At 37.7% G+C, this 14,823-nt stretch overlaps 1 protein-coding gene across 7 annotated transcripts in view; it reads right to left on the bottom strand.

The window, feature by feature from the left end:
• The window catches only part of PSD3 (pleckstrin and Sec7 domain containing 3), a 624,510-nt gene that overhangs the window by 44,721 nt on the left and 564,966 nt on the right, over positions 1–14,823 (bottom strand). For all 7 annotated transcript variants that reach the window (XM_004775730.3, XM_004775734.3, XM_004775732.3 and 4 more), the window contains 2 exons: positions 12,375–12,519; positions 1,584–1,727 (listed from right to left, as the gene is read on the bottom strand). In XM_004775730.3, coding sequence (XP_004775787.1) covers positions 1,584–1,727; positions 12,375–12,519 — 289 coding nt within the window. The remainder of the gene's footprint in view (positions 1–1,583; positions 1,728–12,374; positions 12,520–14,823) is intronic.

Here is a 14,823-nt window from a genome sequence, read left to right as displayed (position 1 = left end):
CTTGTAACCTGCAGCCCATTGACAAGACTTGAGACAAACAGAGAATGACATTCCTCCAAGAAACTCCCAACTGTCTTATTTTAATGCTTTGCTGGAGGGAAAAACAACCTTAGCTTGAAAATAGAGACAGTGGGTAGAAATGTGACTAAGATACATGGAGGCTGTTGTGGAAAGAACAGTGTGGTAGTACATAGAAAGAACTCAAATCCTCTTAAGTTAAGGATTAGGACATTATTAATGAGACAAATTGTGGGGGGTAGTTGTAGGGGAAAATCAAGGCAGCTGCTGAAGAGAGGAATGCCACTTGATGTGGGAAACAAAGGCAGTAGAAAAATTATTAAATTTTTATTAAATTTCCTTACTACCTACAGTCAATTTACAGGTCCTTGAAAAAGGCAGAGTGACATTTCCTTAACTGCCTCAATGTTAATATTTTGCTAAGGGCAACAGGTAATCTTAGCCCAACCCCCAGGATCCTGTAAATCTACTTTAACATGTAAAAATTCCTTTTGAAACTTCATCTCTACCCATCAAGATACGTGTTGGCAACCATCCCCCAAGCATATGGCCCACCGATATACATCTAAAGGGTCTCATGTCTCAGGTTTTACTAGATGGTAATAAGTGATCTTTTCCCAACAATAGGTAGCCTCTCAAGGTCCTGGAAACTTTGCCTCCAACACTCCTTAGAGACTTACAGTATCCTAAAACCCTCACAACTTGAAAGTATATGATGGACCACTCCTCATGACCCCAGTGCAGCTTTTTCTGCCCATGGGTTCTATCCCTGTGCTTTAATAAAACCACTGTTTTGCAACAAAGATGTCTCAAGAATTCTTTCTTGGTCGTTGGCTTTGAACCCTAAAGTTCTTTCCTACAACAACACTGTCTAACTGGGGAAAAAATGTAGGGAAAGCTAACATTTGCTATATATACTGCTTTCAACTTGCTTTTACATTTCTCACCTTTCCAGAGATTATAGATCCTCCCCATTCTTTTTAATAACCACACTTGTTATATATAGTACATGGATGGATGTGCCACAATTGATCTATTTATTAATCTCCTTCTGAAGGATACAGGTGGATAGAGGAAAAATGCATCAGTGTTGCTGAACAGCAAGAATAGGCATGAAGAAGCTAATGTTTCATGTCGCCCTGTAGCTCATTCCCTTCACTATAGTTTCGTTTTTTGTGTTGTTTTTTTTTTTTTTTTTTTTTTTTTTTGACTCAAACTCTGCTGGAAGAGATACAGACACAGGGAAAGCAGCCACCCATTCTGGTGTGTCCATCTACTGTTGTTTTTTCTCACAGCAGGGCACACATTAGCCTAACCACGCAGGCTATTTGCTTTTAAGCACATAAACTGACAGTTATTTTTTTTTTTATGTTTGTTGGATACTTATATAGGATCCTGAACACGAGGAGGGCTGCCATGATCTAGACCATGCCTGCAGCTTCCAACTTAGAGTCAGGGTTGAGGTACGCTTCCTATAGCACGGCAGCTGAAAAAAAACCCTGCCTCATGGAAAAATCATAAAATAACTTAGATATAGGCATTTATTACAGTTAGGTTCAACATACCTCAAACTCCAGATAGTGATCTTTCAGTCTGTATTCATCTATCTCCTTGGCTTTAACTTTCTTGTCTGGGGGATATGAGCGGTGCTCAGCCAGCTCAGTGGTAATCTGCTTCAGCTTGCTTTCATGAGATTTCAACTGTTCCTCCTGCAGGAAATTATTAAGCTATTTAGCATCAGGAAAGCAAATCAATAAGAAAAAAAAAATCACAAAGTACTTTTTAACATCCCTTATGATGAATGACTTCAATTCATCAAAACAGTCCAATGTACCTCCACTGCCACATCTTACCAACCTTCTCAGACTAGTATTCACATGTACCTTTGCAAAATGACAACCGGTCCCCTTGATACAAAACCAAATACTTTCAGAGTCAAATACTTTCAAACCAAATACTTTCAAGTGTAGCTGTCATGAAGTTGAGAACAGACTTCCTAAGAAATACTTCAAAACGCAAGGCACCAGTTAAGCACCCATCCTCAGAATCCTGCATAATTTGGCTTTTCCATTTCCTGTCCACTCAGCAATGCTGTTATTTCCCCATCTGTCACAGTGAATTTAGAGTCTCTCTGCTTAGTTCCCTCCCCCTTTTTAAGAAAGCAATGCCACCAAGAAATAATTCTCTGTAAGCCATCAGATGATACATTTTTAAAAACAGATTTATTATTTATTTGTCATAGAGAGAGTGCACGCATGAGCAAGCACAAGCAGGGGGAGTGGCAGAGGCAGAGGGAGAAACAGGCTTCCTGTGGAGCAAGGAGCTGGACATGGGATTTGATCCCAGGACCCTGCTGGGATCGTGACCTGAGCCGAAGGCAGATGCTTAACCAAAGGAACCACCCAGGCATCCCTTTCAGATGATATTCTAAAAAATGCAGCAACCTATGATTTTTCCCTCCAAAGTAGTAGAGGTTCTGACTTCCTTCAAAATCTTATTGACCCAAACTAGTGATTCAACTGAATGACCTATAGAGCAATTCTTGCCTAAAAGGTGTTACTATAGGCACCATGCACCAATGCAATGTTTGATGCTATGTCAAAGAACTTCCATTCAAGGGGCACCATTTTTATTGCCTTATGATACTATCAACCTCCCTGGGAACATTTTAAAAATGAAACAAAGAGACTGGAATTTTCTTGCATTCCTGTAATTGTATGACTGCTTTTTTACTATTCCACTTTCACATATATAGTATCCAAATTCATGCTGAATATAAACTTTACATGTACAATAAGATATAAACGGATGAAAGTGAATGAAGAGGAACTGATTAAACTAGGTGATAAATAGATTTTGTATAATAGCAACATTATTTATTTATTTAAAATAGCAGACAGAAGGGATTTCCGTCCTTTATTAAGTTCATATTTGAGGACGTATCAATTTGTACTCCTCATAAAAGGCATGGCATTAAAAAACAAACAAACAAAAAATCAAACAAGATGAGTTTTCCCCTTCTGTTTCTCAAACTCATGGCACCCTAGATAATCACAAGCAGAGTTAAAGGTAAAAAATTAACATGTACAATACATCATCACCACAATTCCCAGTTGAATTTTTTCCATATGGTATTTTTATAAATTAAAATTACTATTTAAATCCAAGATCAGCATACATAATTGCCAGAGGAAGAATTTAAATCATAAAGCAACTGTGTAATAAATCTGTCAATTTAAGCCTGTAATTCAAATCTAGAAGAACAATTTAGAGGTGAAAAATCCTAATAATTTTAATTTATGATGTGAGGGTATATGTAACTATCTATCTATATAAACATGCCACATTATGAATTTGAGCTCAGGTCAAATTCATAATGTGAATGAATTTACATTATGAATTCATTCAGGTCATGATGCTGGAGTTTTGGGATTGAGAGCACAAGCAGGGACTGGGCAGAGGCAGGGGAGGAGAGGGAAAGAGGGAGGAGAAACGGGTTTTTCCACTGAGCAGAGAGCCGGACATGGGGCCCGATCCCAGGACCCTGGATTATGACCTGAGCCAAAGGAAGATGCTTAATAGACTGAACCATCCTGGTGCCCCCTTATTTATTTTAGAGACAAAAAGAGAACAGGGGGAGAGGCAAAGGGACAGAATTGCAAGTAGACTTCCCGCTAAGCACAGAGCCTGACTTGTGTTTGATCTCACAACCCTAAGTTCATGACCTAAGCTCAAATCAAGAATCTGCCCCTCAAGCGACCGAGCAACACAGGCACCCTATCTAATTCTTGTTCTATGCTACTCCTTTATAAATACAAAGATCCATAAAAATAGAAAATTATGTTCTATAGGTTTTTATACCTCACAGATTTCCTTTGGTGACTTGTTTTCTCATTCAGCATGTTTTTGAGATTTACTCACATATATGTCCTGGTTTCTTCCTTTTAACTATAGGATACTGTATGACATACTATAATTTCACTGAAGGATGTTTAGGCTGTTTTCAGGTGTCTTTAGGCTATTATAAATGATGCTACATTGAACATGCTGCTTAGTGAATATGAGCAAGAATTGTCCTACAGTGTAATCACTAAGATGGAGAATTTTGGGGTTTTAGAATATGTCTATCTTTAAGAGGACACTAACATGCTTTTTAAAGTGTTTCCACCAGTTTACATTTCTACAGTAGGCTTAAAAATTCACATTGTTCTGTATCTTTGCCAAAATTTGATATTCCCTGAAAACCAGTGTTATTCCAGTGGGGAGGAGAGGTAAAGAAGGAAGGGCCCAGACTGTTTCCTTAGTGCTGCTTTAAAATAGGTAGGTGAGTTAGAAAGTAATGACATCTCTAAAAATCTTCTGGGAAACTTATAAGACAAATTGCTAAATACTACAGCCTTATGAACCCAAGCTATATGGAATTTAGTATAAAGAACAACTGCTTTAACTCAGTTTGAAGGCACCATTGGAAAGATTTTATGTTTAAGAGATTTAAAGATTTTTATAAACAGTTTAGTGAGCTTCTGCATTAACTTCAACATGATTTCATTGTTTATTGAGTACTCAATATATGTTAAATACAGATGTCTAAGAAATGAATATAAAATCTATGTATTCTGGAGAAGTGTAGTGAACCATTTAAGGCAATGCCAAGGGGTGGGCTGCATCTTGTTGGCGAAAGTGAGCCCATTAGGTTTAAATAGTACTTGAGTCATATTTTAGCCACAACTGTGAAGGATGGATTAGAGAAAAGCAAGACTGGAGGAAAAGAGATCTCAAGTGGTTATGCAAATAATCTGTCAGAGTTTTTCAAAGTGGGCTGTTTGCAACCCAGGCAAGGTGATCCACTAGGAAAAAATCAGCCTTGGGATATAATTCACATACCACATAATTTACCCATTTAAAGTGTATAATTTAGTTAAGTTTTAGTATAGTCACAGGGTTGTGCAACCATCACTACAATTTTATGACATTTTAGCTTCCCATTCCTTTTGGAATGGTATCACACAATGTTTCTTTTTGTGACTGCCTTCTTTCACTTAGTGGAATATTTTCAAGGTTCATCCACTTTGCAGGATGTATCAGTACTTCGTTGTGGCTTTTTTACAACTGAATAATATTCCATTGTATGTATATATCATATTTCATTCATCTCTTCACCAGCTGATGGCCATTTCCACCCTTGGCTGCAATGAACATTTGTGTAAAAGTTTTTGTGTGGGTTTATGTTTTCATTCTCCTGCTATCTAAGTAAGAGTGGAATTGCTGTGTCACATGTTAATTCTATGTTTAATCATTTGATGAACCACCAAATTATTTTCCAAAGTAGCTACATTATTCTATGTTCCCACCAGCAACATACTGAAGTTGGAATTTCTCCACATCCTCACCAACACATTCTTTTCCTTGAAGTTTTTTCAAAATTATAGCTACTGTAATGAGTATAAAGTGATTATCTCCTGATTTTGATTTATATTTTCCTAATGATTAACATTCCTAATGATTAACACTAACATTTTTCCATTTTGTTGATAACAGGACATGTAGTATATTTTATAAAAATATATACATATGTTGGAGGATATCTGCTCAAATATTTACTATTAATAAGGTGAATGATCAAAAAAGTTAGGAGACCAGTGATATAGGTAAAAGATGACAAAAGTCTGAATTAAGGAATGTGGGTAGGATATGAAAGATATTTAAGAAGCAGAGGTGACAGGATTTGTGACTAAAAGTATAAAATGGAGTCAGGTAGGAAGCGTGTGGTTTTGGCCAGTGAGGGACACAATTACAAGAATGACTTCCTACTCTGAAATTCCAGATGCCTGCCTGTCGGAGGAGGTCATTGAGATGCATTAGCTGAAAGGCAAGCTGGACCTGAGCAACTGGAGGCTCCTCACCTCTACCCCGTCCATGAAATGTGCATTTGCCTCCCCTTCCCAAGCTAGAAGCTTCCCTAAGGACACAGCCTCAAAATAGTAGTATGTTTTTGAGACCATCTGTATGGTATACAAGACTGAACTCAATTAATTCATGATTCTGGCAGGTGGGTGCAAAGATCTACTCACCTTGTGGCCACCCAAGACAGGCCTCTTAAGTAAGTTCCCTTGCTTATTAAAACTGCTACCTACCAATTTGAAGTGGCCTTCTTTCTTTTCTCCTTGCCCTCAGTGTACAGGGGCCAGATTATGAAAGAACCCTGCCACACTCATCTGGCCCTTGGCCATAACTGCCTTGATGGTCAAACCACAGGATAAAAAGAGAGGTGAGAAGCAAGCAGAAGGCTTTCCTTTGTTTCAAATCAGTGTTTATCACAAGGCCTGGCCTTCCACAATTAGCATTTAGTGATCAAACTAATCACTGGTTAGTGATTCAAATAATCATTGACCATTGATTCATAACTTTACAGGAAAGGGCGGATTCAAAGAAGAAAACAGGACTAGATATCAGGAAATGGTAACTCCATAAGATGCAAATGAGACAGAGCAGGGATTAGACTTGGGTCTCCTAACCCTGACTGTGAAATCCAGTATTCCTTGCCTTTTCCACAAGGAGGAAAAAAAAAAAAAGATAAAACTCTTTGCCTCTTGAGTAGCACATCTTGCATGGATGCAGAGGGAGGATGCTTACTGACAAGGAAGATACTTACTACAAGGACTGGTAAAGACCAGACCAAACCAATCTGCACCAAATTGGACCCCAGTGCTGGAGTTTCATGGACTTGTTCCCTCATAATAATACTAAAAATCCCACCCAGGTGGAGATTTCACGTTATTTTGACATGTGATATATGAAGAAGCATGAATTTTAAATGCATACGTGCTAATAAACCCCCACCTCTACATGCTTACAAAGTACCCCTTTCCACCCAACTTTCTTTTAAAAACTCTCCCTAACCTTGCCTCAGGGGAGTCAGCCTGCAGAGCTTTCCTTTGTGTTGACTCCCCTGTCCCACTAAAGCCTTGCTTGAAACTCCCCTTTGGCTTCTTGTCAATTTCTATTGCTGAGAAAGCCCAAGAGCCCACTTCAGTTTCACACGTCTCTAAAAAAGTAGTGAAAGACACAGTAGGGGTTGTAAGGATTACAGTGCAGTCCCTTTAAGTATGATCTGCGCGGCTTGCAGCCTGGATACCTGATCTGTCTTAAAACATTCATGGTCCTTGGCCCCTGACCTGGACCTCATTAACCTGGTATGGCGATGCTGGGACACGTGCACTTTCAACAAGTCTCCAGATCATTTCTGTACACACTAAAACTGAAAATGACTGCTTTGATGAGTAGTAGAAAGGGAGGTCCTGAATAGATCCTGAAGAGGGCCAACCATGAAATCCTAAGTTTAGAGTAATGTACAAGAAGGAGAAACAAAACTTAAATTTTCAATATCCCCAAAAGAAGAAAAATGTGCTTTGGCAACCCTGCCATGAAAACAACTAAGATGATGACTCCTACATAGCAGAGTTGTTCAGAAAGAACCACACTGCACTGATAATAATCAATTTTAATAATGAAGGCTAATATGTTTTGGATAGAAGACAAGAATAAATTAAAGCTTGCAAATGACAGGGAGATGATGAACAGTATGTCTTTAAAAGCACCAAACAATCTTTTAATTGCCTGTTTAGTTTTTTCCTAACACTATTAAGTTTTTTTCCAGTAGGGTACTCACATTGTTATACATGAATTTTATAAACTAAAATTATCCAAGTAGTACTGGCATTTAGGGGAGTCATAGCTAGGCTGTGGGTGTATGGAGAAAGGAAAGATGGCTGGGCTAATTCAGTGGTTCTCAATAGCAGCAGGTAGCAGTGGGGTGTGTTTTGACCCCACAGGATATTTGGCAATGTCTGCAGACATTTTTGGTTGTCACAGCTAGGGGGATGATACTGGTATCTAGTGGGTAGCGCTGGGGATATTGCTAAACATCCTACAATTCAAAGGACAACCCCCACAACAAAGAACAAAAACCCCACAACTGGCACTTGTGCTGAGGTTGGTAATGCCAGGACTAAATCACGAGGACTAGTAGTCTTCAAGGTACTGGAAAACTAGTGGGTGCATCTAGATAAGTATTCCAGGATTCACTGAAGGTGCACTATGATAACTCTTCCAAAGATATCCCCACAAAGTCTCTATTTGATGTGGAGGGTACACCAAATTCTGAACAGGCTGCGGGTAGCCTAACTCTTCTCTCCCTTTTTCTAAGCTATTCTTTATCACATGCTTCATTTTACACATTTATTTCTAAATTGTCCTATTACTCTCAAAGGCAAAACATCTTCATTTTTAAGTAAAAAAACATGGTGACCTGGGCAAAAAATACAGAGCTAATGAAAGAACCTTAAAAACACTCTAGAACAGTCTTCTCAATTTTCCAGTTGGAAAACTGAGGCCCACAAAGGCTTGGTGATTTATTTGTGGAGGAGGAAAACATCTTCTTTTATTATTATTTTTTATAACAAGGTAATTAAATTCCTGAAAGTACTTGGTCATCTTGTCATAAGTAATAAAGAAACATGTCTCTTCTTGGTTATTACCTTATTTAAAATCCTAAATACATCATTTGATAACATTACATAAGCAGGGTTTTTTTTTTTTGTATCTCTATGGATTTATGTTCAAAATGAGGAAAAATATTAAAAATTTTATGCATTCTATTTTTAGTTCCAGTGTAAAGCATTTGTTTAAAATGAGAGATTTTTTTGCCTTGGAAAAGGTGCTTGCTTACCTGGTCTCATGGTAAAAAAAAAAATACACAAATAGAGAAACACATTCATTTTCATGTGCCAGTGACTAAAATATAGAACACAAGTACATTTTCAAAGTAGAAAGTAAATAGAACTGTAGAACCATAGTAAGGAAAGAACAAGTTAAAACTTGTAAGTTGCTCTATGCTTATTAATGCTCCTTCTAAACTTCAACTCATCTTTTTCCTGGATCTTTTATAAGAATGATTGTGAGAAAGACCAATCTATTGAAAAGTAAGTACTGGAAAAATCCCTCGTGAAATTAACAGAACAAAACCCAACTTCTGAAGGTATTTGTTGCCTCTGGTTAGTTGTTCAATTGTCTTTTTCTTCTCATACCTTATATAATATGGCTTACTGTCTATTTCAAGTACCCGAAATTAAAGTGGGGGAACGCATTTGCTTTAAGAGGTCATAGTTTAGGCGGGTAGATGGAGAATTCTGCTAATAAACTTTTTGGTCATCAATAAGATGACCTGTTCTCTTACCATTTGGTTAGACTTGAAAATTAAATGCCATTCTGCCTTATAAAGTGAACTGGCCTGGTCCTTTCTATTCTTAACAGTTTTTTGTTTTTGTTTTTGTTTTTGTAGTCTGTGAACAACATAGCAACAGTAATGCTTACATGGGAGTATCCAATTCATGTTAATAATAATTATAAATTAACAAAACGAAAAGAATTTTTCATTAAACCATGTCTCCTCTCTTCTTACCACCAGTCTATTTTTTATGAACTCACAGCAAGACTTGTATGTATTCCCTTCCTCCGTTTCCTTCCTACTTTCCAATCCTTTCTCAAAGAAGACTAACGTGGTTCTCTTCCCATCACTCCACAAACTGCTCTCACCAAGGGACCCGATGAGCTCCTGCCACTTCATAGGAGATATTTTTTTGTACTAATTTTACCTGACCTCTCTCCTCTTTCTCCCCTTTCCTGGCACAACATTCTCCCTGTTTTTTCTTGACAACAGAAAAATTGTTTCTCAAATGTCCATTTTGGTCTCCTTCTGAGCACTGAGCATTTCAACATTTGGAAGCAGAAAGAGGAAAAGGACCCAGGAAAGAACCCTAGGAAGAAGCAACAGGATGAAAACCAGATGGTGAGGTCACAAAAGCCAAGTCAGCAAGACAGCACAATCCCCAGGTGCTGAAGTCTAGATGATAGTCCTTATTCTTTTACTTCAATGAGCCACTGGGAACACTCATTCCACACTCTCAAGATGTCTCAAATACTTCCACTTCTATCCATCTCTTCTACAAATAACTTTATTTTTCCTCTCATTATTTCCCCTGCCTTTATTTTTATTTTATTTAAGGATTTATTTATTTATTTGGGGGAAAGAGAGAGAGAGAACAAGCAGGGGGAATGGCAGGCAGAGGAAGAGGAGAGATGCAGGCTCCCTGCTGCACAGGGTAGCCCAATGCTGGGGGGGGGGTGTGTTGGGGGATGGGGACTAGATCCCATGACCCTGGGATCACGACCTGAGCTGAAGGCAGATGCTTAAGTGGCTGAGTCACCCAGGCTCCCCTCCCATACCATTAAAATTAGGCTTTCTGCTTCTACTAGCTACTTCCTCTAATACTTTCTTCCTATTATAACATAAATAATTTTTTAAAAAGATTTTATTTATTTGACAGTCAGATTACAAGTAGGCAGAGAGGCAGTCAGAGAGAAGAGGAAGCAGGCTCCCTGCTGAGCAGAGAGCCCGATGTGGGGCTTGATCCCAGGACCCTGGGATCATGACCTGAGCCAAAGGCAGAGGCTTTAACCCACTGAGCCACCCAGGCGCCCCATAACATAAATAATTTTTGAAGCACAGATTTGGTCACATTACTTTCCTGCTTAAACTGTTACCCTAAAGATGTTGGGGAACCAGTGAAGCATCCAAAATCCTACACATGACCTTTCATCATTTGGCCATACTTCTACAGAGGAATGGATCTTGCCTTTTCTCAATATTTTGTGCTCAAGTCACATTTGATAACTTTTATGTGGTTCTAACATCTCAGTACTTTCTCCTCTGGGCCTTTTTGACCCTCTATTGCATCATTTTCTCTTGCCACATCACATCTAACTGCTACTCATCCTTTAAGTTTCATATAAGACACCATACTTCCTCTTCCACTATACATGGCAACTTCCTGTGCTCTAATCAAACTGTATTATACTTACTTGCATGTTTTGTATTCAGAGAATATCTGGGTTTCATTTATCTTTCTGTCTCCAGAGCCTAAAATAGTCTCTCAAGTGTAACAGGCACAAAATATGTTGATAATCCATGATATCAGGTGGGTAGAGGAGTCAGTTAACATCAACACCTGGTTGACTAGAGCCAAATGAAACTACTGCTATTACTGCACCAAAAAGAAATTCACAAGGACATCAAACTACCTTCCAAAATCCTTAACTAGTCAATGGCAATAGGGGAACTGCAGACAGGTTTAAAATTGGCAAAACTGGCCTGTTTACCATGTCCTCAAAACAGAGTTTTAAGGAGGAGAGGGACATAAAATATGATCTTGAGAGAGATCAATCTGATAATAAAAGAGAAACTTAGATGACTACATTTGGAATACTGTTCTACTGTACGTTGTCTGGATTACCTAGGAAACCCACATGGTCCATTTAGCTCCTCCCTGAAGGTAGGAAAGTCTCTTCCCCTTTGTATTGTGGATAGTGGATCCCTGGGAATATTCTTATAATACCCAGCATCAAATACAGCCTGGGATATGGGAAAAGTTCAATAAAATAAGTGAACGAATAAATGAATGAATAAACAAATTTCAAAAAAGCTGGTTTTCAAGCCAGGATGTCGAACCCCAGCCAGTTATTTAAAAAATCTGAGCTGTTAGTACAAACAAAATCAAAAACCTAAGCCCACCATTTGTAACAGCATGGATGGACCTAAGAGGGGTATAATGCTAAATGAAACAAGTCAGACAGAAAAAGACAAATACCATATAATTCCTCTTATATGTGGAATCTAAAGAACAAAACAAATGAATAAACAAATAAGCAAAAAGCAGAGCGAGACCCATAAATACAGAAAGCAGACTAATGGTTCCTAGAGGGGAGGAGGGGTGGAAGATGGGCAAAACGGATGAAGGAAAATAGGAGGAGTAGGTTTCCAGATATGGAATGAGTAAGGCACGGGGATGAAAAGTACAGCATAGATCGCAGAGTCAATGGAATTGTAATAGTGTGTATGAGAACAGATGGGAGCTACACTTGTGGTGAGCAGAGCATAACTCAGAGAGTTGTTAAATCACTATGCTGCACATCTGAAACTAATGTAATGTGGTGTGTCAACTATACTTCAATTAAAAAAAATAAAACCAGAGTAAACTAATCCCCTATGACTGAGTAGCAAACATTTGAAACATATTCCAACGATGTGTTTTACCCACCATGAGTCAGTTGTGTCAGCTTCCAATACGAAGTGTAAAACCCAATACACTACATTTTGCCCCATTTATACAATACACCTTCCAAGGCAAGGGCTTACCCTTGCTGTCAAAATGTGTAGTATTATTCCAATCAAATGTTAATAAGATTATTTTATATAAAGTACTTTTTCCCAAAGTCAAAGCACTATCAAAATGACTAACCTGAGACAATTTTGTTGTAGTAGCAGGCAGAAGTGGACGACTAAACTTTTTCTGAGATCCAATGGCTGCTGGAAATGGTGGTGCAGAAAATACAGCTGCAACACAGTTAATTTTGTTTATCCACCCTTGCATTTCCTCTGGACTCCTATGAGAAACAGATAAATTTACATCAGGTTATTTCTCTATCTTAAATACATCACACCTAGCCCATTTCTTATTACCAATTTAAAATGGCACATAAAATCATTTATTTATTTTTCTTGGTATAATTAATTCCTGACAAAATTTCATTGAGATTTAACATTTTCAACAGCAATCACCATGGAAATAAGAGGCCCTGAAACCCATGATCATTATAGTATAGTGATTATAGTATAAGTGATTATTCCTCAAGGATACAAAAGGGGGAAAGAAGCAAAATAACTTGATATTAAATATTAACCCCTTACTTTGATACTAAGCTGAGTCAAAAATAAAAAATTTAACTCATCTCTTCCAATAACATAATTCAATTTTAAAATCCAACTGAGGGACAAATTGATAGAATTTAAAAGGAATGTAAAAAGGCAACACCCACTTGGAAAGCAGCTTTGAGTTTCCTGAAAAGTTAACTATAGGTTTATCATATAACCCAGCAATTCTACTTCTAAGTATATACCCAAGAGAAATAAAAACATATAGGCACAAAAAGATTTGTATCTGAAAGCATAAGAGTCCAAAAAGGAAAACAGTCTAAATGTCTATCAACTAGTGAATGAATTTTAAAAATGTGGTATACATCCATACAGTGGAACACTACTCAGCACTAAAGGCATGAAGTGGAGATATATGTTACAACATGGTGAACCCCCAAAACTTTGTGGTAAGTGAAGAAAGCCAAACATATATCATTATAAGACTCCATGTATATGAGAAGTCCAGTAAAGGCAATACTATAGAGACAGAAAGGGGATTAGTGGTGTCTACGGCTGGGGTAGAAACACAGAGTGACTACAAAATGGTCATGGAGGATCTCTTTGGGGTGACAGAAGTGTTCCAAAACTGAATTTTGGTGATGGTTGCACAATTCTGTAAATATGCTTTTTAAAAAATAACTGAATTGTACACTTAACCCAGGTGAGATTAATCAGATATTAAAAATCTACCTAACAGGATGTGAAAATCATCTGATGTCATTAATATACTTTTAACTTGAATGTCATATATTTGCAGAGACCAGCACGGATAGCACTTAATAAATATTTGTGAATTCATAAATTGGAGAAATAGTTGTGAGCCAGGATAGTTGTATATATACTGTATATACTGTATATATATATACATATATATATGTATATATATATACTGTATATAATCAGTAAACAGAAAATGGACAAAACGTGAATCCACATAAAATCCTTTCCTTTACTGATGACTCTGAGAGACCACTCTAGAAATCAGCTCCTCGTTGCACCCTATATGCTTCTCTAATCTGATTTCTCTGGCTCTGTTGATTCAATTCTGTCTGAAGTAATTAGAGATTTTTGGTTATCATATTTGGTATTTTAGTAAAAAAAATGGGGAATAGAATAATTTGAAGGACTCTGATGACTAATAGCTGTAATTATACATCTGGCTATGATTCCCTCTGTGGTGTTAAAGCTGTCTTACTCCCACACTAAAAAAATCCTGTGTAACTTGGATTTCCTTACATCTTCCTCCTCACCTGATGTCAGCAATTTCATACCTTGGCAAATTCAACATTCATAAGCCACCAGAGTATCTGCTGTTGTTCTTATTTCTTTTCTTGATCTTACATTGCTATGATCAACAAGCATGCAGATACTTGTGCTCACTATCTTGATGTCCAATTTTAAGACCAGTGCCAACTGTGATCAATTGGTGGGGTTCTGTTGAGAGTGATTCTGAAGTCAAGTACAGGTAGGTTGTGGAAAGCATCCCATGAAGAATTAACACTGCCACAAAATTAACACTGATGCTATGTGCTCCTATAAAAATTCCCGTTCTAGAGGCTCCGTTCTGAAAATCCAGTTTCTCACTTCACAAATCCAGAATTCTCCATGTGAAGAAGTCCACTTCTAATCTGAAGGTTGTCATGGGCCCCTTATTAAACTGGCAATCTATTCCATTTCCTTGCCCACAACATAATTTTATCTTTTTCTTCTAGTTTTATCACAGACTATTAGAGCTCAGAAGGAGAGAGAAGAGCCAGAGAGGGAACAAAGTGGAAATCTATACTTACTGAACAATTTCTATGTGCCAGGCACTGTAGGAAGTACTTATATACTTGATTTCGTTTAATTCTCACAAGAACCTTGTGAGATAAATCATTATCATCTGCATTAGTGACAAGCTAAGGTTCAGGGTTAGGTTAAATTACATGTCAGGACAAAGAGCTAGGAAATGGTGGTTTGAATTTAGGTCTATTTTACTTATTGTGTGATAAAAT

The sequence above is a fragment of the Mustela putorius genome, unplaced genomic scaffold (genome assembly GCF_011764305.1).
Source record: "Mustela putorius furo isolate JIRA1106 unplaced genomic scaffold, ASM1176430v1.1 tig00537275_pilon_pilon_pilon, whole genome shotgun sequence".
Classification (NCBI taxonomy): Eukaryota; Metazoa; Chordata; class Mammalia; order Carnivora; family Mustelidae; genus Mustela; species Mustela putorius.
Note: the sequence above shows the minus strand (reverse complement) of the source record. Positions and strands in the feature narration are given on the sequence as shown.